The sequence below is a fragment of the Cyprinodon variegatus genome, unplaced genomic scaffold (genome assembly GCF_000732505.1).
Source record: "Cyprinodon variegatus isolate N-32 unplaced genomic scaffold, C_variegatus-1.0 Scaffold14, whole genome shotgun sequence".
NCBI lineage: Eukaryota > Metazoa > Chordata > Actinopteri > Cyprinodontiformes > Cyprinodontidae > Cyprinodon > Cyprinodon variegatus.
The window spans coordinates 1,648,140-1,672,937 of NW_015150467.1; the positions used below are offsets into that span (position 1 = coordinate 1,648,140).

The following is a 24,798-nucleotide window of genomic DNA, read 5'->3' on the forward strand; positions in this document are numbered from 1 at the left end:
ACACACACTTGGCAACAGATATTCCTGTTTAATTATAGCTCTTTAGTCTGATGCTGCACATCACCTTCATTTTCCCTTGTTAATAAATTGTCATGAAGCAGCCATTGGTTTTCCCTTCCTCGATTTTCAGTTTTTTGGGGTTTATTAGTTGACGCAGGGCACAGTGGCTTGTGAATAATTACATTACAGTGAAGCTTTTGGGCATGAGCTGAAAAAAAGCTATGTAGTTGGCACAACAGCATAGCCAAAGCACCTTGACAGCTAGGAAGTGTGTCAGCAGCACAGTGCCTCCTCCTCCTCTTGGATGATGATGTGAGAATCAGTTGGAGGAAGAATAGAAAAGTTACATGCTGGGAAAAAAACAACCAGGAGTCACTGGGTTGACTTCTTCACTTCCATTTTTGCTGGAAGAGTTTGCGAGAATACTATCCTGAGCTCTTATACGGATACACCAAGGCTTAGACTAAAGAAGAGACAGCACATTTTTTTGACACAAGAGTGTTTCTTGTGTCCTTCAGCTTGAATGTTCAGTGATGGTAACACTTTTTAGCTATAAACATTAAGCATTTTGTATGATAGAACTGGGGTCATTTTTCTTTTTGCTGTTTCCTAGTTAAGGCATAGAGCTGATATGCACTGAACTTCTTGCTGTATTCTTCAAACTATTCCCCCCCTTAAAAGCCAGGTATTAAGGGCATGTTTTTATTTTTAGCAGAATCTTCCCCATGAGCTCTTGATTTCTGAAGCTTCTCCAGAGTTACCAATAACTACAGTTGCTCCCTTCTCTGATTCATGTTCTCCTTACCTGTCCTGGCTGTGCAGTTGAATGGTTGTGTGTTTCTAGTTTACCCTTTGCATTTTCAGAGGGGTTACTCTAAATGGCTTTGTGAGATATCATCAAATTGTTGAGAATTTTGCTTTATAACACGCTTTTAACACACACACACTTATTGTCTTATTTATTACATTTTTATGTAAACAGTTCTAGAAGATCTAATGATGGTGGATTTCTAAACAATGATCTCAAAAGTATGGCTTTGTAAAATTGCCTTCCTTTCACTTTGTGCAGTGCATATAGTTGCTGTACTAACTGTGGACTGATAAAAAGGTACAGAGGAATTTACTGCTGCGTTCGTCACCACTGTTTACATCCGACCAGGGGCTACTGCTAATAAAATATCAAAGAAGCTGAATGGCACCATTACCTTGCTGCAGCTAGAGCACCTGGAAGAATTGTATGTGGTGGTTGTTGTAGGAGATATAAACTGCATGACGCAGATAGACTGCCCAGTTTTTATCAGCATGTAACCTTTTACATGCAGGGAAACAAAACTCTGGGCTGCTTGGACACTAACATTCACTGTGTATACAGAGCTCTTCTTAAACCCCATGTTGGAATTTCTCCAACCACATCTGTATCCTGCTGGTGCCAGCATAACGACTGCTGATGAGATGGATTAGGCCAACTAAGAAAACACTCACTGTGTGACCCAGGGATGTTGCCTGTGTGCTCCAGGACTGTTTTCAGTGCACAGATTGGCAGGTCTGCAGAGAGTTGGCAAGGTATGAAGGAAGATTTGGACCTGGAGGAATACACCTCCTCTGTTCTCAGTCTTATCGATAACAGTCTTGATGATACCACCACCACTAGGACAGTAACCTGTTATCTGAATCAGAAACCCTGAAGGAATGATCAGGTGAGATGTCTGCTGAAAGCTTGGGACCCTGTGTTTGGAAAAGGTGAGGCATCAAAGCTCCGAGGGGTGAGGAGACAACTCTCTGCAGGCATTGCGGGGACTAAATTCAGGGTCACTTCACAACTGTCATTCCATAACCCATAATATTAACTTTGGATACTGGTGGACCAGTGTCTATGCAGGTTTTCTCTGAAGGCTGCAACATCCCTTCTGCAAAACACATCCAAAGACATTACATGGACATATTACTGCTTCGGTATGGGGCCCGTGGGACCCTAGAGAGACCACATTGGAGAGGAACCCCTGAATGGGATTCTCTGCAGGCCAGGAAATCTTACACTCCAACTGCTGAAAAGCTTAGTGGACCTTATATAATTTATATAAGGTCCACTTATTAAATTTTAGAAACAGATTGATGCAAAACAGACTGTCTGAAACATTCTCTCTGAGTCCCCAGGAGTGAGTCAGAGGTCCCAAATTTGGATCCAGGAGAGTAGACCAACAAATGACATGGTCAGGCCATCCTGGTACAGATACAAGCTTTGCTTTACTGAAATTTTCAGTTCCCCAGCATTCTAAAATTGAAATCAACAGAGTGTATGGGTCTGATAAAGCTAGGGAAAGACTTTCCAGCTAAAAAATGTGGGGTTTTATCAGTTTATTAATGATCATTTCATGTACTTTACAGTTGTGCAAAAAGAAGCAAAAAAGAAGCTGATTATGACAGCAATAACAATGCAAACATTTAGAGCTGTTTATAAACATAAGACAAACTTTTTTTCAATAAGGGTTTATACACCAACATGATGCTAATGTGTTTCCTGTTTGCATTAAATCAAAAGAATGCTTTAAAATGATTCACCTTTTGTGTGCTATCTACTAGCACCAATAGCTAAAAGCAAAAGCTAAATAAGCTATAGGGTGCCTAACCCATCAATTATTTCCTTAGTACAATCGCAGGAGGTTAAGAATTAATTATTGAAAAGGTTATTGGTTTCTGATTAGGCAAATAATTTAATAAAATGTTATTTCACAAAATAAAGCTTTATTTATAATTCTATTTAATGCAGTTAAATTGTATAGGGCCAATTCCCAACAAATGTCATCTAGAATCTAGATAATTCAATCAGTTCATAAGGTCATATAGGTTAAAAGATTTCAATGCTAGTTAACCCAGATGACTGCATAGTCATTGACTTTGCAGGATATGCAAGTGGCAACAGTAGATATTGGCTTGCATTGGGCTGTTCACTCCATAACAATCCCTCACACCAAACATGCATGCAGAGACAGTGGAGAGGAAAAACTCCCTCCCAACGTCCAGCAGGACCTAACTTAGTATGAGTAGCCTTCAGCCAAGGCTGACCAGGGGTTTAAGGAGAGAGGCAGACATGCACAAGGAATATAGAAGCACTGAAGGATAAATACTTTCTATGTTAGAAAAGGTAAGGGTTGAATAGCTCTATAGGTGACCTTTCTTTCTACCAAAGAAACACCTTCTGAATTCACACAGCCAACTGTATTGAAAAAAATCTACAAAACTCTAAATTAGTTTAAAGCTAATTAGTCCTAATTCAAAACTCTTCAAGATAAACTTTGGTTCTCAAACATGATCTTTGCCAAACTGAGATCATTGCATACTTTTATTGATTATGCTATTTAAACATTGTGTACATAGTAGCATTGTTAAGTTGGATTTCACTAGTTTAATCAAGGGTTTTTAAATGAAATAGGTTTGACTTAGAGTTTAATGGTGCCTGCCCAAAAAAACTCACTACCTGTATTTAGTTAAATACCTATACATATTTGCAGTGGCGTCAAAAGTACACACATTTGTTACTTAAGTAGAAGTATAGATACTGCAGTTTAAAAACACTCTGGTAAAAGTTGAAGTATCAACTTGACCTCTTTACTCAAGTAGAAGTGAAATTGTATGTGCTCCAAAAACTACTTAAAGTAAAAAAAAGTATAAAGTAATCTTAAAAAAAAAAAAAAGTACAGCCAGATGTCACTATGTGAATTAAAAGAATAAAAAAAAAAATCTTTAGCGATAGGGCCAAGGATGAGGGAGGTCTTGTTGGTCTCCATCTCCCGATACGCTCTCGCCTGTGTCTGACCTTTCAGACATTTCAACATCTTTTTCTGAATCCAACATTGTAGCATGGCATAGACAATTCACGTTTACAGTTTGAAGAACACCTGCTTGCTTCTGATGATTGCCTTTAGCTAACCAATGAGTGTTTGCGTTATATGACTCATCCAAATACACTATAGTTTTCTCTAGATGTGGATGGCGCCAATGATCTCCAATGGATGGCGCACAAGACGTCAAATAAATATTTATAAACATTAAACCGAAGCCAAGAGTAATGAGTAACGTTTGTTACTTTCTTTCTCTCTATTCCTTAAAATGTAATAAAAAGAAAGTACAGACACTTGTTTGAAAATGTAATACGTAAAAGTCAGAACTAGGAAGAAAAATAAGTAATGGAGTAAAGTATAGATACCTAAAAAGTGTACTTAAGTACAGTATTGAAGTATTTGTACTTCGTTACTTGGCACCTCTGCATATTTTACCATGTAGTAATTATCCTCCCTTTGAATAATTACTGCATGGACAAGTATGTTTCAGCTGGAAAAAGGTTGGTTAACCTCAGTTAGTGTAATGAGTTTCTTCTAATTTCTTAAATAACCATCAAATGACACTCCCATGGTTGTGAGAAATTCCACTCCATTTCAGAAGGGTCGAATCATTGGCGTGCATCAAGCAAAGACAACATGTGAGGAGATTGCAGAAACTTCTGAGTTTGGGCTAGGAACTTTCCAACGCGTTGTTAAAAACTGGTGAGAAAGTATTGTTTCTGAGGTAAAAATGTGGCTGGAAAAAATTCTGAATGATTGTGATCAGTGATCACTTAAACGTTTGTTAAAATTAAATCAAGGGAAAACAGTAAAACTCTGGGCAACGTTTAATAATGGAAATAAGACAATTTCAACATGCACAATGCGAAGGGAACCGAAGTGATTGGGACTGAACAGCTATGTCACTCGATTGCTCACTCATGCTCATTATGCCAAGAGTTACATGTGGGCTGTAACCAAGCATCGCCACGTCTCTCGTCTCTGGGCTAGCTTCTGGATCGTACTCCAAGACTGTTGCATGGTCTCAATCTCCTTAACAGGATGATAGAGGGTAAAACCCTAGGGCAGTGGTGCAGAGACAATTAACTTTGCATCAGTGTAAAAAAGACAAAGGAAATTGTTGTGGATTTTAGACGGAAGTATCTTCTTCATCCACTCTACCTTTGGAGAAGCAGCTGTGGAGGTCCTCTCCAGCTACAGTTACCTGGGGATTCATTTATCCAGTGACCCCGCCTGCAGTCCCAACAATTCCTGTCTTGTCAGGAAAGCCTATCGGTGCTCTCTACTTTCTCTCGGTGCTCTTTACCTACTCAGAAATCTGCGGAGAGCTGGATTCGGGGGCTCAGTCCTGGAGAACTTTTAGCACTGTGTGGTGGAGAGCATTCTTTGCACCTACATCACTGTGTGGCACAGGACAAATGCACTGCTGCTGAGGGGATGGCCCCGCAAAGGGTAGTTAAGGCTGCAGAGATGACTGCAGGGAGCAACCTTCCCTATACGTCAGACCTCTGGATATCAGGTTGCAGTGTGAGGGTGCTCCACATCATGAAGGACTCTTCCCATCCTGGACAAACTGTTCCAGCATCTCCCTCTAGGCAGGCAGCTGAGGAGCATCCAGTATAAGAACACCAGGTTCAGAAATAGTTTCCAGCGAAGGGCTGTTAAACTGCTGAACTTCAGCTTAATTTCTTTCCATTTCTTTTGAAACCTTGAATATGCACTTTGATGTGTTGGGCTCTAACATAGAATCCCTCTAAAATAAAGTGAAGCTTATTGTTATAGTGTAACAAAACGTGCAAAGGTTCACAGTACTGTACAATGGGGTTTCAATGACACTGCAAAAGCTTTTATTGAAAATAAGCGTGACACATAACATTTAGGAAGGAATCCCTTATATTAGATTAAACAAAACCAAGAGTGTGATTCCTAAAGCCCCTTTTATTGTTACATATCCGTTGATATTTTTCAGTGCCTTTGATTTTTTACCTTCAAATGAATGTTTCAGTAGCTTCTCCTAGTGTTTCAGTCCCATCTTCATAGGGAAGAAATGTCAAAATATTATCTCCAGCAGGAAGAGTTGTAGAGCTGCCTGTGCAGCACTCTGTCAGTTCCTGAGACAGCCTAGCGTCTCCCCCTCACACCCCCCTTTTTAATCTTATTAAACAAAACAAGAGACGGCTCAGATGACATTAAAGTAAGTAAATAATCCAACCACTTTTTCACATTTGGTGGCTGAGCTGTAGCTTGTACAAGCTTTGTGTAAATTAAGTATTGTGTTGATACAAGAAAGAAATTACTCTGATACTACTTACCCTGAGGAATCAGAAGGATAGAGTGCAGTGGTATTTTGTACTGAAGCACAGTCTTAGGATAAAGCCTCACCTCAAGGGGCCTACTTGATCTGGCCTTTTTGACACAGAGACATAATTTGAATCTTTGGCATTTGGTATGGGAATAAGCAACATGTCTTCTATTGTTAGTACTTTTTTAACTAAATTTTTCATCAGTGTTGAAAATAAACCAAACATTTTTATTTTATGAAAGTATTTCTAATAGTATTCTTAATACTTACAGTATAATAATAAAAAAACCTGGCAACTAAAGCAGCTTTATTTTCTTTATGTTAAATAGTTTGATGTTTTCAAAGCCATACTTTTAAGATCATTGTTTAGAAAACCACCATCATTAGATCTTCTGACTGCTATCTAGAATGCCCCAGTACATCCCACCTTCTTTACTTATATCAATCTGCCTGTATCAGAATGGTATGATGTATTTATGTTGCCGTTTCTCCTCATAATGCATGTGTGATGACATTCCCAAATCGGATCACACCATGTTCTACAGGGATTTAATTGTTTGAGAAATGTCATAGATGAAACTTTAAACAAGTTTCAAAATGCTTATACTTCAGCAGTGGAGTCTTGCTCACTGAAAACACATACTGTAAGGTGACAGTGGCTAAGTGTATTATTGATTGGTTTATGGTAAAAAAAATTTTACCAAATAATTAGATTTATATCTGCATTTTTTGTAAGAGATCTTTGATTTTTGCAAGGCTGATGGTTATTTTTAACTTCTCCATCAGATGTGCACAAATCTTCTGATGAGGTGGGATATTCAGCAGTTTCAGGAATATGTTTATAGCCAAACTGTACAGTAAAGGCAGTGATGTATAAAGAGAGGTATTAAGCAGAAACAGAAATAACAATATAGATAAAAGACAAAAGTAGTTCTTTATCTGATAATGAAGCGTTTCACTGCACATTAAGTTGCTAAGTTCAGCGAACATTTTACAGAGAATAAAAGATGTGAAAGTGGCAGAAAATTAAAATTTTCAACTTTACATTTGAATTATAAATATATAGACAAATGTGAAATAAAGAGAATAACAAACAGCCAAAAAACATAAATGGATAAAAAAGTTGAACTTATAAAGTTAGCCTGCATTCTTTGCGAGTCATAAACATGTGGAGCAGATGTCACAAACTTAACCAGCATTTTTTTAACAATTGAAGAATAGAAAAAGACATAATAGAGAGATAGAGAGAAACTATAGGAAATGAGAGGCACAAAAATAGCAAAGGAAGAACATTTATACAAGTCAAGGACCTTTCCAAATCTACTCCTAGGAGACTACTAAACATATGTCTGTGTGAAGCAGAGCCTGGATAGGACAGGAAAGTGGTGTACAGGCAGGGAAAGAGGTAGAAAATGTGGAAGGAGTCATAAGAGAAAAACTTACTGTACCAGCAAAACAACAAAATACCAGGTCATAACTTTACTCCTGTCTCCATAGAGAAGAGTCTTGACTCACAGGTTTATATTTCCAGTTTGGTCGCTGCATGGACTCCGACGTCCGCATAACAGCTTCTCCTTGGACCGTCTAATCATTCTTTATCCTGACACTTCAATGAACCCAGAGATGATACCACCTCTCTGTGCTCAGCGATGAGCAGCCTTAATTCCAAGCTACGGGTCATTCAATTAAAGAGAACCGAGACAAGGTCACCCACACCTGTACATATCCAATGAAGACTAGAAGATCTTAAAGGACTGGGGTGTCAGTTCCTTTGTGAGGTTTACAAAAGAGCAACATGAAACTTCAAAGTTATTTTTGATATTGGATACCATAGAGGAATAGTAATTTCAGTAAAGCTTTGATGTTTTTTTTTTTTCCTTTTATATTTCTTTGCTCTTTAAATATAATGAGCATGTGAAAATTATTTCAGCAAGATCATTCAGAAAGTCATCTTAGAAAGGATCTTATTCCTTAAAAAGAGAGAGAAAAAATGTATTGGTTTCAGGTGGGAACACACATTTAAGAGATATCTCCTTTTAATCATATCACTACAAAAACAAGAATACACGTTCAGGTGAACATTTTTGTTTTTGTTTGTTTTTTTGCAAGAGTAGCAGTGAAAACTTCACGGACACTGAATAATAAACTGTGGTTTAAAAGACTTGGTTGCTGATGAGAAAATAACTACAGATTCCTAAAATGCACACACAATAACATGTTTGGGAAGACAACACAACCTTTAAGCAAATTTAATAAAAGTTGAAAAATAAACAGAGGAATTGACATTTGTAACTACACCTCCACAGTGCTCGAAGCTTGGGTTCTAGTAACAATAGATATGGTTATTTCATTTGATTGCAGCAATTATCGTAACCATCAGCTTTGCACCTGCCAGAGGTTTTGGCCGCCAGCGCAATTTTCTGCTCTCATTTTAAAGACCATTCATTCTCACACCAGTATACCTGTTGGAAAGCACAGCCAAAAATAAACCAAACCTGCTGCAAACCAGACGGATGGGATTCAGAGAACCAGATAGCACCTGTGGTTTTGAATACACACAGAAAGTCCAAATACCAATTTTCCTCTATCATTTGACCCTTGGGATCCATCTTCTATCCTGTCACGACGTCCCCTTCCTTTTTTTTCAGGAAGATTGGTAATCTCTTCATCCAAATGCCTCCCTGAAACGACCCAATGTCCCTACAGGTATACATCTTCAAACTAAGGCCTTGGTGTATTTCTTTCCCAAGTGGTAGATCCCAGTTAGAGGTAAAACTAAGATTAAAAATATGGCCAAATGAGATGGGAATTGGGAATATGCTGGCTGCTAGCTCTGTCTCAAGAGCAAATACAAATACTCTGTTGGACCGTGAAGAGACGAGACCTATGGATCTTAAGAAAGCATACACTACTCATTTACATTCATTGCACCAGTACCCCAGGGGTCTTCCTCCAGCCTCTTTATCTCCTTGGTGTCAAATGCACAGGCTTCCCCACACACAGTACAGCTTTATGTCCTCAAAATTAGCTTAGAAAACAAAACAAGACATAAAAAAATTTGAAACTGGCCACAGCCAACATGTTGCCTACAAATACATCCCCTAATGGTTTGCAGATGTTACTGTTAAAACATTATTCTGCAGGCTGGAGGTGTGCCAGTATTAGTTTTCTGGGGGATATTACAGATTAACCAGTGTGATAATCAAATAATGACATTGTCCGTTTTACAAAAAATAAATGGTGGATAAACTCACTTTTCATCTGCAAAGACAAAAAAAAATTAAGCTTATTGTTCAGCTTATTGTATTGCTTTGAATATAACATAATGCTGAAAGAGTTCAAAAGGATTACTTTTTTATCTTTTCTTTTATGTTTTATTACATTTTTCTTTTATTTTCTCTACTGATTCTTGATTTTGCCAACATTGCAAGGTTCTGGTCAGCTATTTACACTCATTCCTCTTTGTCATGAGTTCACTTTTTTCAACTCATTGAAGTGTAGTTCAAAATGCAAAGTGCTTTACATCATGTAAACATTATAAAGCTAATTTACAGATGACTGAAAAAAGCAAAACAGAAGGAGCAAATAAGTGTGAAAAGTCTGAAAAAATCCAATTAAGAAAATGCAGAAGGCTGTAAATGCCAAATAAAAAGATAAAACTTGAGCCCCCATTTGATGAAAAAGTCCTTAATCAGCGTTTTCAATCATAGATAAAACTGTCACTTTATGCAATTAATCAGCAACACTGAAAGACATCTTCTGCCTCCATTTATCTGTTTACTACAGTGTGTTGAATTCATACTAATGGGTATTTAAAGACATTTCAATAAGTGGAAAAAATTGAAGAACAGTCTAATCAACCAAAACTTTTGCGACCCCCATGCTGGACCTCCGTGGACCCCATAGGGGTTGCGGACCCCCTGTTGAAGACCTCTGCAGTAGATAATTTACAGATTTTTAGTCTGTTTTTAGTTGGAGCCTGTTTTGGATTTATATTTTGAATCATGTATTGTTTAGAAAAGAAAATCCATAATGATTTAAAAATTTTGAGCTCAGTGTTTAAATTCAGAAATTAATATGACATTCATCATCTATGCAAGTTAAGATCCATTCTAAGATGAACATGCACCATCTAATGACAAAATGGAAGAAACTGTTGCTTAAACAATGATCAGCTAATCTGCAGGGAGATCCGCAGCCAGCAGCTAAATGTGACTTGCCTCAGGTGCTCTATGTTATTGGCAAATGCATCTAGAAGTTCATTTATATGCATCTAAACCACAGACATGAAAACATGTTTTCTGCTGTGGAGGCTTAAAATGTCAAACCAATAAATACCTCAATAAAACAAACGAGTACACCAATGTAGTAATCGATGGCTGTAGTTTACCAGCATTTGCTCTGCCTTGTGCAGTTAAGGGCAACAAGGATGTCCTCTCCATAAAGTGCAGCCTTTATAGTGTTATGCCTGCTATCCAAGCTCTTGTCAAAGCAAAGCTCTGAGTTTAAGAGGAATGTGCTTTGTTTCTTCAAGTTTATTTTAGTATAAAACCATGATAAAATCTAACAAACTAGATCTAAAAAAAAAAGTTGTTCCAAATCTAAGAAATAAACAAACATTTGTGTCAAAAGAAAGGTTAACCTTTGCTATTTAGGGATGTTTGCACCAGTTTGAAGTTAAGCGCAGTCCAAACTTTAAGGCCTAAATAAAAGAACACAACAGATTTCAGATTCTTACCCAGTCAAATAACAATATGCACTGAATTGCATACAGTTATTTTCTTTATAAATATTAGCTGTACAACAACAACAAATTGGTCAGTTGCAATTGGTGAAAATGATGCAACATGGAAGGACCTTTACTTGTAAAGTGATGTAGACAATAAATGCATTAAACCAACAGACATTAAATTATGTTTGCTAAATCAGTGCAATTAAATCATACTTTGATACTTCATTTAATGCGTTCCTTTATTCTGAGAAAAAAAAAAAAGGTATCAAACATGTGATTTCCTAGTTAGGGAAAATTTTTACATTTCTCTCTGAAAAGGTGAATGAAATAAGTAGGTTTCAGACATGTATCAAAACAGGATAATTTATAGAGAGGAAACATAAAGAAGTTCTGAAACTAATATATTGTGTTGTTAGAATGGTATGAAATTATGTTAAATGCTAAATAAATCCAGAATTAAGCTTTGAAAGAGAAGATTGTCATTCACAATGATTGTCAAATTTGCAAAGAATTTTAGAAAATCAAAGGTGTTCTATAGTTAGGTGCTGTAACAATTAGACCATATGTTAGGAGAAGTCAAGATTGTCTTTAGTGGATCTGGACAGTTTCTCAGACATTTTCCAAAAAACAAGCTGAAGTCGCTGCAAACTGAGAAACATGGTTACTCAGGGATCATAGGATGAGGATGTTTCCTATGCTATAGTGTAAGGTGTCTGTTTTACAAACAAGGGATTAATTGATTAGTTTGAATCATTCAGTTTAGAGATCATATTTGTTATATGGAATAAGAAAATTCAGTAGGATAGTTATTTTAAAAAAAAGATCACAACACAGAAACTCTAGTCAAGATGAATCCTAAATGTTCTCAGCTTATAAGATTACTATAAAGAAGAAAACAACCCAATCCATTTAATGCAAAAGGAAACGTAAGGGATGGCGTCAAATAAGCTTTTTCTGAGGCAAAACAGTCTGATCTTCCTGGGATGCAATATTCATTCCCAACGCCACAAGATGGTGGACTTCAAGTTACACAGATTTAAAACATTTATGACAAACAGTGGTTACCCAAATGAATTTTAGTTCAGTATTTAGTGAAAAGCTAAATCCTCATGAGATGTTCCTGTTTTTTTGTTAATATTTATATGAATAAAAAGTGCATTGCTATTTTTCTTTTATTAGCCAATCCATACATTTCATTTTTTGCTTGACATGGAAAAGAATGTGCAATTTTGCCAATGCATTTGTGTATCTGATAATAAAAGCCATTTTGAGGGTTTTGGGTTTTATTTGCCTTATTACAATAAAAGCAGCTTGCACCCGGGCTGTGATAGCATCTGTGGATTTCTAGCAGTCTTCCAGTCAATAGAGATTACTCTACTTTAGCCATCCGTCTTTAATTACTCGCTTTCAGAAGACTGGCATGCTGAGAAACATCCTCAGCATTTTGTAGGTGACTTCAATCAGTATGCATTGTTAAGGGAGCCACAATTAAGTGGACACTAATAATCAAGTCTGAACAACACAATCATGTAGATGCATAATTATATCAAATACAAATTTGTTTTTAATCAGATGGGGGAGGGATAGAGAACAGGTAGTGATAATCTAATTACCTGTCAGGTGTTTTATTTTTTTACCTGATGATGCTTCTTGAAAGTTGCCCCAAGCAATCAGCAAAATGAATGTAGCTTTAAACAAATTATAATGCAGCATAACAGAACCACACTGCAGTTTAACCATTTCCTTAGACTTGTTAAAGGCCCTCTACTGTAACCTAGTCTTGGTCATAGAAAAGAAAAATTGAATGGTGCAAAAGAAAAAAAGGAAAATAACCTTAATTGATTAGTCAATCAATCCATTTTCCGTCACGCTTATCCCTGCTGGGGTCAATCTCTAGGTGTCTTTGGGCGAGAGAGATGGGGAACACCCTGGACAGGTCGCCAGTCTATCGCAGCGCAACACAGAGACAAACATTCACGCACACAAGGAGAATTTAGAGAAACCAATTCACCTAACAGTCATGTTTTTGGACCGTTGGAGGAAGCTGGAATACCCGGGAAAAACCCGCGCATGTACATGGAGACCCAGAACCCTCGTGCTGCAAGGCTGTAGTGCTACCCACCTTGACTCTGTGCACTACAAAAACAGCAGTTTGTAGTGGTATAAACTCAATGCAGTATTACATCTCTTTGAATCACTCCCAATGATTCTAGGTGCAGGTTACCGACCATACTTTTATATTTTTCCCGTAACTTTAAGACCTGCAATTACTTTAAACAAAACACAAAGTATGAGGACAGGTCTACGTTTTGTGGCTGACCTTTTAAGTTTACAGCGCTAAACCTTACTGATGTAAGGTCTTTTTTTTTATTCATAAATGGACCAAATGTCTCATCTCAACTATAAAGCAGGGTTATACTTGTTTGCTGTTTAACTTACCATTATTACATGGATGACATATTGAGCTCCCTGGAGCATCTTACAACAGCAAAGTAATACTACTGACTGTAAACAACCGCCTGAGTGCTCTCTAAAGGAAATATTATTAAATCGCCTCTAGAAAGAGCTGCAAACATTTCCAAATTGAGCAGTTTCCATCTTCACTGTAATATATCTGTGTTTTACCTGTTAAAGTCAGTCTCACTGTTTGAAGGAAACATCCATATTTGACCTGCAAATTGCTCGTTTGAAAAGATCAGCCTCCTGTAAATGTCTTTGGAGACTTTTAAAGCATTTCATGCTTAATAGTTAAGCTAGAAGTTTTGTTTTTCATCATTCACCCCCACACTGAACAATGTTGGTACTTTGTCACATTTACTGTTTGCTTAAGAACATTTTAGACTTGGGTTTCTGAATATGTGGGTGGTCTGGAAATGGACAAACCAAGTTAAAAAAATATATAATTTTCACTCTATAAATGTTACATTAAAAATAAACAGATTGTAAAAAAAAAACAAAGCTACTTTTTTAATGCCAAAAAATAAAAATGATTTTTCAGTATTGTTACCCTCTTAGCTAATAAATAAAATGTACTAATCATATTTTTTATTATAAGTTATTAGCCATCCCATCTGCCAACTTCCAGCCAGCCGCTCCCACTATGGAATCCTTTTTTTCTTAGTTCTGGTTAAGTTGGGAGTTACCGATGTTCCTGATTTTGGTTTGTAAGAATTTGCAAATTTGTAAGCGTGTCCTTTTATTTAAGGGATCCCCTTTTTATTGTTGGTTTTTTTGTATGTATGATTTTCAAAAATAAATCTTAATTTTTTGTTACATAAATATCCATTTCAACCTTTCATAGCTTCTTTGAATTTCTGAGTTGCTACTGAATAGAGTAGGTTTGGATGATTTTATTCTGAAATTCCCTGCAGCTTTTTTGGTAAGCTACCCTACTTTGGGGAGCTGAGACCACTGCAGCATCCGGGCAAACTTCAACATGCTCTTGGTAACTGCATCCACACTGCAGATGATGTGAACTGACAACGATTGTAATGATTCTAATTACATTTGATATCCACACTGTATTCAGCATGAGCCCTGCATCATCATGGGCGTCACAATGATGACAAACGTCTTTCATCCAGTTTGCAAAAACAGAACAAATAACAATTTAAAAAATATTTGCTCATACATACGCCTATAGTTAATTTGAAAGGCTTAAAAATGTTGTAGGACCTTTAAGTCAGTTCAAATTATTAAGTTTAGCTTCGTTGCAGACTACCTTCCTCAGACTTTATCAATAAAATGAAGACAAACCACAAGACCTCTCCTGCCCACAGTATCACCTCAAAAGAAATCTCTTTGTTATATTTAGTTTAACTTTGAGATTAATTGTGTATTTTTTTAGTGAAACCTTATTTACAATGAAATATTGAATATCAATGAAACAAGTTTAAAGTTTATTCTTTGACCTTACACTAATTTAATAAGCCAAACAGCCACTGTATTAGGCAGTTGTTCCATATTGAGCCTGAAGCAACAACACAAACATTGCTACAATTTAATACTATAGCTGAACTGTTATAATAAAAACAAGCTAACAGGTTTAGACATAGTGCAAAAATAAGCAACTAAAAAAGCACAACAAAAACTGGAGGAAGGTGATCACAAGCACAATCAAAGCCTCCAAATATACTGGCACTAAAGTTAAAACTTCCTTCCCATTCTGAGACAGGCCTGATCTATTCCCAACACACTGCAGGCACCAGATGCAGCGCACAGCAGAGACGAGATGCTATCACAAGAAAAATGGGAAGGTGCAGCTTTACTGATGTTCTGCTTTAATACAACATGAAAGCGAAGTTTGCAGGGATTCTGTTGCACATCTTAGCAAAACCCGAGGAGATAGAAGGTATTGTGTCCCAGACCTTGAATAAATCTATCGAAAAAGCGGAACATTTTCAAAGTTTTTGTCTGTTGTTTACAGTTATATTTACATGGTGATATTTGAAGGTTTCCACATGAAGTAATAAATTCATATTAGCACAAAATTTTCTTCATAACAGAGCTTGATTCCAAACTTTTTATTTTTGCACTTAGTTTTCACAAAAAGAACCACAAGACAACATACATTTTATTAACTAAAAATAAAGCACATTCTCCATAAGGTCTGCATTACCCATGTGCTAGTGAGAAATTGTACACAAAAAAAAAAGAAGAAAAAGAAGACTGGGAGAATAAATGTTCTTATCAGGAGCTTGCAGGTCCAGCCAAGGCATATGCGAGTGCGTCAGAGGGTGAAAAAGTACTAGCAACTGTGCTGGTCTATGCTTAAAGACAGCCACCCACCGTCCCCACAATATACACACAAAGAGCTGATGACTTAAAACACTCCTGCTCATGGCTTACTGACCTACTCTATGTGCTCCCACTTTATATTAAATGACAAAAAGAGGCAAAAGTGATTTTGTTTTTACAGAAGGAAAACAGTCAATCAAACCAAGGACTATTTTGAAGACAGTTAAGTTACTTTAGCTGAAGAAATGAAACAAAATCCACTGTTTTATAACAGTATAGATAGAAAAACACATAGAGCTGGTTGTCTGTACAGGTGGTGCAGAATAAAAAACCTGCACCCATCAAGTTTCTACTTGGCGCCAAGTTTCCGTATGTTCATGATCAGCCTCTTGCTGTACTCTCTGTGGTCAACAGGCTTCACGTCCATCACTGTGGCCTTGATCCTGGATTCGTCCTGTTAAAAAGAGAGAAAAAAAAAAATTTTTAGGGAAAGAAAATACAAATTTTAAAAGGAAGACAAATGGCTGATTAGGGCCATCACACCTTGCAGATTTAGCCAGCGTATGCCCAACGTCCCAGAATCTCCTAGAACGCTGGCATATGTTGAACTTTCTATGTATTTTTTCAATTTTTGGCGTATACATAGTGTATTCATAACGAGTCCAAAACTTATGTCCAACGACAGCGCAACTTATGCATAACGCACGGCAATGTAAGTCCCATGAAATGATTCATAAGCATTTCACAGGCATAACAAAGCATTATTTAAAGCTTCTCTCCCTCAGGGAGGCGCCTGGTCTGCATAAAAAAGATGTCTTTGATCGCGGTATTAACACAGTTGCCACCTGCTAAACAGTAAATAAAAAGAAAGAAGGTTTGCCGTAGCAGGAAGGATCCATCACGCTAATCCTATTATGGGGGAATACAGTTGGTTTCCTCCTGTTAACACCCTTTATACCCATATGATGCCAATATGCCATTATACGGTAGCTGTAAGTTAGAAACACGTTTAGCGGTCGTCTGGAACATGTCAGACACGTTGATATGCGTTGGAGATAAGTTCTTGATAAGTTACGCATAACTTATGCAGAAGTCACTCGCAGGTTTTGGATAAGCTGGACGCCACCGTATGTCAACGATCAAATAACTTAGCTGTAACATTGCCCACTGATGGCATAAGTAGGAAAATTTTGAGCGTGCTCAAAATTTCTCGACGTACGCGTTATATGTCGTGTTCATACCTTATACCAAACAGACCCATAACTTATCCAAGTTAAGCCGGTGTTTTCGCCATATTTTTCATACGTCAGGCATATGCTGGTATAGATCTTCAAGGTGTGACAGGGCCTTTACCCAGTGTCAAATAAATGCTTTTACATATTACAATATGATTTGTTGTAGCTTTCAACGCAGGTACTGCCACCACCACCAGAAAATAAAGATATCTAATGGAACAGTATAAAGATATAAAAGTTAGCTAGCAGTGATCACTGAAACAGTGTGTATAATACTGCAGAGCTGATTAACATTAAAACCCATACATATAAAAACACACCCAGCAGCTTTACTCCACATGTCAAGCTTTCTTTTCTGGCAAAGTCATTTGATTTTGACTTTTTTTAATTTGTGGGTATGATCAGGAAATCTCACAAGTAGCTCACAGAGCCAAAGTGTAAAAAACAAACCTATCCCTTTAAGATGCAAATTGATAACAGGCATGCATGCACCAATTGTAGTATTAACAATACAATGTGTATTCTAAAGTACATAATAGAAAATAAGCACAGTCCAGACTGTTTAATTACAAAAAAGGATGACATGTGTAATGGTATTTATGAAGAAATTGGATGCAAGCATCTTTTATCCCCTGCAAGACATTTGGAGCAGCCATCTGAACTGCGATGGCATTTAGCTTCCACAGCTGTCTAGACATGGGAGGTCGTTTCTCTCAGGGCCATTCATCCTTGCATTTAAACTGAGGTTACACTCAATTTTTTCCCATTAATCCTCTGCTGTTGGAGCGGGTAAATGCAACTCATCTTCCTTTAGAACTGTGCTCCCTCGCTTTCAGAGCTATCATATACATTGTGTGTTTCATATAAAGAGACATTGGGCTACAGCTGAAATAAATGGTTTTCTATTTTGTTTGTTGAATAGCTCAAAGTCAAAGGGGGCTTTCATTTAAAGTTTCATTATCTTATCCGACTGAAAAAGGTGAAAACTTTATTTAAACACCCTTAAAGGTAAACCGAGATTAAATTAAAGTTATATAATCGGCTAAAATCAGATGTTTTCTGCGTTCTTCCCCAACATTAACAAAAAACAAGTTTGTAGATCAAAACAAGATTGTTTTGCTCAAAGACTTTCCATTTCTAATTTGACACAAAGCACAAATCCTTCAAATTTAGGTGAAGTAAATCATCTTTATCTCTAATCTTAATTGGTTTAATTATGATCACTGCAGGAGTTTTGCTTCATAGAATATAACTGTTAGAGATGCTAACAGCATAACAAAATTTGATTAGGTGTTGAATGCTTTAAAGAACCACATAAAAAAAGATCAGCCTATCAACAACAAATTTACCCATTTCATACCTCAAATGTTTAAACTTAACATTAAAGGTTGAAACAAAGTTAATTTAGCCTCTTATAGCTGCAAAACAGAATATTTATATGCTAACTGGCTTTTTGAGAAAAACCATCAGACATTTTAAGACCTTCAAGTATAAAGGCTCATTAACAGTACCAAGGTTTGAAGAAAAAAAGGGACACCTTTTTTTCTATGGTGTTCAACACCATGAAAAATCACAATGTCAACGTTTGCACTGATGTGTGATGGAATTAATTTACAACTTTGCACAGCAGCTGAATGTCGCTCTAAATGTGGATTTTGATGACTTTCCTCAATACAATGCAATAAAAAGGGGGGAAAAAAATAAAAGCTAATCTACATCTCATCCTTACCTGTATAGTACTTTTATTATTTTATAGGAACGTATTTTAATCATGAAAAACTTTCAGGTCAACTCTTATTGGGGTGTGGGTATGTTTTGTAATTTACTTACTCCAAAAAGGGGATATCAAAAGACGTGTCTAAAAATATTAAGGGAAATAATTGAAAACTTTTCATTCATTTCCCATTAAATTAAATTCCCGTCAAATTCAGAGATACATCTTAAGCTTTTTATTACTGCTAAAACAAAGAATACAACAGTCACTCATTTAATGGAGACATCAGGATGTTGGTTTCCCCGTATTTGTGTCGCAAGACTTTCACAACTTTTTTTTTTTTTTTACTTTAAAATTGTCTGCTTGAAAACTGCCAGGTCTTCCCTATATTGTAAACCTAGGATTACATCAGAGTATGAAAAAAAAAATTTACTAAGTCTTAGGGAAAGTTATTTTTCTTAGAAGCTTAATTTAAGGTTTTAGTTTGGCTGTAAGCCTTAATTCATCATAACAAACAGAAAAATACCTGAAGTACAGTGCTCTGTGTGTAATGAATTGATATGATATACTATTTTACTTAATAGTACTTAATCAAAAGAAAAATAAACCATTTGAAACCATCTTTCTATGGCTTTTTCGTAATTAGTTTTTATTCTGCCAAATATTTGAATTAAAACTGTAATTTTCACATGTTAAACTGTGGGGTTAACATCCTGTTTATTTTCTTTTTAACCCAAACCAGTTATGTAGCCACAAATGGGCCATTTTTCTATACAGTACACTGAACACTAAAAGTGCAGAAAAATTAATTCTGATTCATAAATCCCCATTTTAATTACTGGGATTGTAATTTGAACAAAACATCTTTGTATTGCTTTTCTTAAAATGAGTATTAGCTGCATATATACAGCGCTAGTTTACACCAGCCCTATCAAGTATCGTCTAAAAGCAAACAGGTATGTTTATGTTACAATGACCAGCTTGTAATTCTGAGCGAGATTGCAGGTGTCTCTGTTAAAGGAATATGGGCTGTGGCTACATGGGCCAATACATGCTTGTAATCTGTGCCATTGGCAGTTAGGAAGCCGAGCTTACTGTGACTGACACAGTGGTCTCTTCTGTGTGTTAAAGGCGGATGCCGCCTCTGGCCCACATCCAGACTTCCTGCTCAGAGTCCCAGCCCAATCAATTCTTTTATGCGTTTCCCTCAAAAACAAACCTCTGTCTGTGTTGCCTACAGGAAACTGTGGCCGCTGCTGAGCTGTGCGCGAATTCTTCACAGAGCAACTGAAAATCAACAGCTTTCTGGCACAAACACCTTTTCAGAGGTGGTAATGACAGCACAAATGACAGACAGGTAGATGTGTTAATGAATGGAAAAATCATCAAAAAGGATGGACTGCAGATGGAGCATGTCATTCTTGCTTTGTGATTTAAGCTTGAAAAGAAATGTACAGTGGATATGAGGAACCTTTATTTTTTATTTTGTACATTTATGTGATCATTTATTAAGTTAACTTATGTAAAGGCTTGTTTTTATAATTCTACAACATTTTCAAATTTTCTAAATACGTTTCCTGATAGACCAACAACTAACGTTTAGTGCTTAATGGAAAATATTTGGGGATTGGAAAACTGATATTGTATATCCTCACGGTAAGACATGGTGGTGGCAGCATCATGCCGAGAAAAAAAAAAAATTACAATCGCAATCCAAGATAAAAGAGCCTTGTAGAGGCTTTGAGCGAGATAAGAATTGATTACAGATTTATCTGCAATCAAACAAACTACCCTAAATATACAGTCAGAAATACAAGGATGTGTGTCAATAGCCCAGGCAAAGTGATGAAACAAATATTTTATAGATGCTCTCTGTCATTTTTAATTTAATTTAATTTTGTTACAATTAAAACCCCAAAGACATGCAACCGTAGGCCCATCAAAAGTTGGTTCAGCACAGAAAATATTAATCAGTAGGGCTAAATGTCAAACTTTAGCCAAACCTTTAAAACCGTTCATCTTCCTTAGATCTGCTGCATATTTTATGATTTAATAAAAAACATTTGTTTGGCAAGGAGATTAAATGTGTAAAAAAATAAATAAATAAAATTGATGCACAAAGACATTTTCTGAACATCAGTGATTTACTCACATTATACGTTTCCAGCTTCACTCTGTTGCGGAAGACAAACGTGTTGAAGTTTGCATGCTGAAAGATCTCATCAAATGCTGATTCATTCTAAAAGAAAAATAAATATTTTTTCATTCTCACTTCACCAAACCAATACAAAACAAAAAAAGCTATTGATACTTTCTATTAAACTCAATAAAACACATAGATGAAATATAAGAAATGAAATAAGCAAGGATGTATGCTTGTAAAAAACTTTTTTCCCCGAGGTTTACTTCCTGAACTGGCCACATATTTCCTGAAATAACCATAAATTTTTTTTAAAAACAGCAGACTCACAGAGTCCTTGAGCTGGCCCAAGTAAGCTGCATTCTGGCCCAGAATGGCCTCTGCACTCTCCTGGAAGCAAGTTACCCACTGGTTGTCGCCATAATCCGCAATGTTGGCCTGATGAGTAACAGAGGGAAGAGAGAAGGTAAATACGAATAACAAGAATGATGAGGTGTTTAAAGTGTGAAGTTGGCTGATACTGCAGAGTATATCCTGCTGCTTATCCTGGGAAAACGCACAGCATCAGTGTGGAGGCAGAATCACAACTTATTCTACTGCTTGTAAAGATCAATATGTTAACTGATGAAGGCTACTAAACAAAAACATCTTATTGAATGGTCTACATTTCAAAGTTCTGTTTCTCACTAAGCTTTGTCAGCTTCTTTACAGGAATATAAAATCGGTAATTTGCTTCCAAGTTGAGAAAATGTTCATTCGTGTTAATTATTGAACACACTGTAATTTAGCAGTATAGAGACGTAGAACACTAACACAAAGCTGTAAAAAAAAACGTAAGTTAAATTAAAGTTGGTCCTCAGAGTTTTACAGACAGCATAAACATTTGTAGCTTTAATTGCAAAGAGCAGTTAGAAGCAATGTTGTGAGACAGTGAAAAGGGTAAGAGGGAGAGAAGTTTGGGGTGAAGGATATGGAGGGAAAATAAAACATTGAGAAAAAAATGTTAATACAAACTTTAAAGCATAAAATGGACCTCAGCTACAGCCAAACAACAACAGCGGTTTAAAATATGAACATTTTTATGCATGTTATGCGTCATGGACAGTACAAAATGGGGACATGGATGATAAATATATATTTTCTTACAGATAGAATGAGGCGGTACTTGAAGTTAGGAAACTCTTTATCACACTTCTCACAGCGGAACATGCCATTCTGTTGGTCAATCACTTTTTTGTTGCAGTCCTGGCTTGGGCAGGCCTGATAAAGGCAGTTCTCCTTGCGCAGAAAAACTATGGTGGCTATGCAGGAATAGTAGTCAGCCTAAACAAGCAGAAAGTTACACAAGAGCACATTAAAGATGTAAAAATCTCTCTTAAATACAATTTTTTTTTTATACAATCCAGTCTTCATGCACTCAGGACTTTTACAATACTTTTTTTTAATGTTAAGCTTTAGGATAGAATTCTCAGGAGAATCAAAGGATGTAGAGTGGATAAAAAGGTATACAGACGAGGAATAATTTTTTGAGGCCTGCACCATGAGGGCAGAGTAGTAAAAAACAAACCCTTTCTGTAAATAAAAACATCCCAGCTAAGGTCATTTTAAAAGAAACACATTGAAATCCAATAGAATGTGGAGAAATACGTTACGGTCATTGACAACAGTACAGACATTTTTAACCAAAGCTCCAAAACTAATGCCTCACAAAAGTAATATGTCACCAGAAAAAAAACACAGTCCTCACTGTGAATCATAATAGTGGCAGTATCATGGTTTGGGATCATTTTTCTTCAACTTGAAATGGGTCCAAGTTTAAGTGGCAGTAAACTATGAACAGTTCTATATATTAGTCATTACTGGCAAGATACTTTCAGGATTCTGTGAGAAAGCTGAAGATGAACCATCGGTTACCAACAGCTTACATCAAAATCAACAACTAATGCTTCACCATAGTAAGATTAAACCTTAGGAATGGTCCAGCTAGACCATGGACACTTTATTTTGATTAAACATCTGTAGGATGATACAGAGAAGGCTGTGGAAAAGAAAAGCTGCTGGAATATGATGCATCTGAAGAGGCTATTACCCAAGAAAACCGTGTTGGAGCAAAATCAAAACCTTCTCTGGAGGAGTATTAGTTGAAGGGTGCCCATACTAATGCATCTCCATCACTTACATTTATCATTTCCACTTTTAGGTAAATTAGTTTAAGGCTAGATGAAGATCAACAGCTTATAGACAGCAGAAAAACTTGTGGAAATACTGAATGGGGCCATTTTCTTATCTCACAAATCCAGGCCTTTACAGGACTGTGGACATCTTTATCTACTGCTAGCAAGTAAAAAAACAATCATAATGCATGGACTAAACTGCAGGGAGCTGATGCATTTGGAGACAGGAAGCAAATGTAACAGACAGCTTTTACTTGCTTTCCACAGCAGGTTGAATCAGTAAGACAGCAACTGATGAACACGTAAAAACATCAAGATGTGTTCCAAATTCCTGCAGAATGTCCCCCAACAGAGGGAAATCTGAGTCACCATAGGCTTTGATAAAAGGCTAATGGCTCCTGCTCAAGCTCAGGTTCTAAACATTGTCCTTTTCCATCTTGGCATCAATGTCCACTGTACTTTACTAAAAAACAGTGCTCTAAAATGCATAAAACTACATGAATTAACAGATGCTTTTCATTTCCGTGCTACAAAAAAAAGAAAAAAAAAAACATTTTGTAAACAAATGGCAAAAGGCTATGGCTATTTTAATACCCATTGTTAAACAAAAATAAATGTCAAAAGTTTCTGATTTTTTCTGTGAGAAACTTTTGATGTAAATGTCTCCAATTAGTCTATAATTGACCTGTGAGAGACAAAGGGGGGAAAGAAAAATACATAAATCTTGTCGCCATGACAGACTGTTAAAAATGTAACGTCAAGCAAACAAGCAAATTGTGCCCAGTTGCTTTCAGAAGGGGCACAGCGTCAATGTAGAGACTTCAAGTTGTGGCACAGAGACGAAAACAATGGTGACAGTACTTTCTGTGGAGGGGTCTTAAAAAGCCTGACCCCCCCACGCTGCCTATAGGATATGACAGTCTGAGGTCAGCCTCAGTGATACGTTGTCATAACCATACTTTGTTAGATGATATACAGAACAGAAACAGGCAACTTCAGATTAAAGCGATTTTAAATTGCTGAACTCTTTAAAACATGAGACATTAACCTATAGTTTAAATGTGAACGCCATTAAAAATACTTCTCCAATTTGAATAGATTATACAGCAAATTATTTCAAGATTTTTTTAATATTCTTTTTAAGATCAAGGCTTAAAGCTAGTTCTTATTGGACTAAATAAAAAATAAAAAAAGTGGTTAAAAGAAGTAAACAATGTACTGTCAATTGTGTACTAATAGGTATATGTACTCAGTGTTTGGTTGGGGCTCTGCATCCGGTCATGAGGGGATTAGCAGGGAGATGGTGGTTCAGAAGGCAGCCTCTTTTCTGTTAATCTGCCCCAGGGCGCTCTGGGTCCTCGGACCTGTTAAAGAGCTATACGGGTGCAGGTTATTTACAGTTTTAGAGGCTCTGAGAGGTATTTAGGGAAATGAGGTTGCTTTGACAGCAGCCTTCAACATGCATGTAGTGTTGGGTCCAGTATCACCTTGCAGATTATGATAGTTCATACATTCTTTGTGGAGTTTAGGTCAGCCCTGTTTTCTAGTCAATTAAGTGAATTGATGCCATTTTTCATTAAACTGGGTGTTTAAACTTTGAGCAGTGTGTTCAAGTGCAAAGTCATGGCAAGAAAATAAAAAGGATGCTTTAAAATTCCCTGGTGAGCAGCAGCACCGACTTTTGACTTGTGGTAATGAACTGGACCAACACCAGCAGATGGCACGACTCCCAAGCCTACTAAAGGAAAACTTTACTTTAATCCTCATATAAAGTGGATTCTGTGCCAAACCCTCCTCTTGATTCTGGGAAATTCATTTGCAAAAAAATCTTTGAAACACCAATTTACCATACAGGCTTTTTTTTCCCCCTTAACCAAGGTAAGACTTTATGCGCTCCAACTACAAATTGCTCTGGTGCAAAGATT

The 24,798-nt window shown here is 36.7% G+C and overlaps 1 protein-coding gene across 1 annotated transcript in view; it reads right to left on the reverse strand.

Annotated features, from left to right (window-relative positions):
- Positions 1-15,942: 15,942 nt before the first annotated feature.
- rpa1 (replication protein A1) overlaps positions 15,943-24,798 on the reverse strand; it is a 27,784-nt gene continuing 18,928 nt past the window's right edge. Inside the window, exons 14-17 of the mRNA XM_015383522.1 lie at positions 21,846-22,022; positions 21,030-21,137; positions 20,712-20,798; positions 15,943-16,064 (exon numbers count right to left, since the gene is read on the reverse strand). Coding sequence (XP_015239008.1) covers positions 15,960-16,064; positions 20,712-20,798; positions 21,030-21,137; positions 21,846-22,022 — 477 coding nt within the window. The 3' untranslated portion in view covers positions 15,943-15,959. The remainder of the gene's footprint in view (positions 16,065-20,711; positions 20,799-21,029; positions 21,138-21,845; positions 22,023-24,798) is intronic.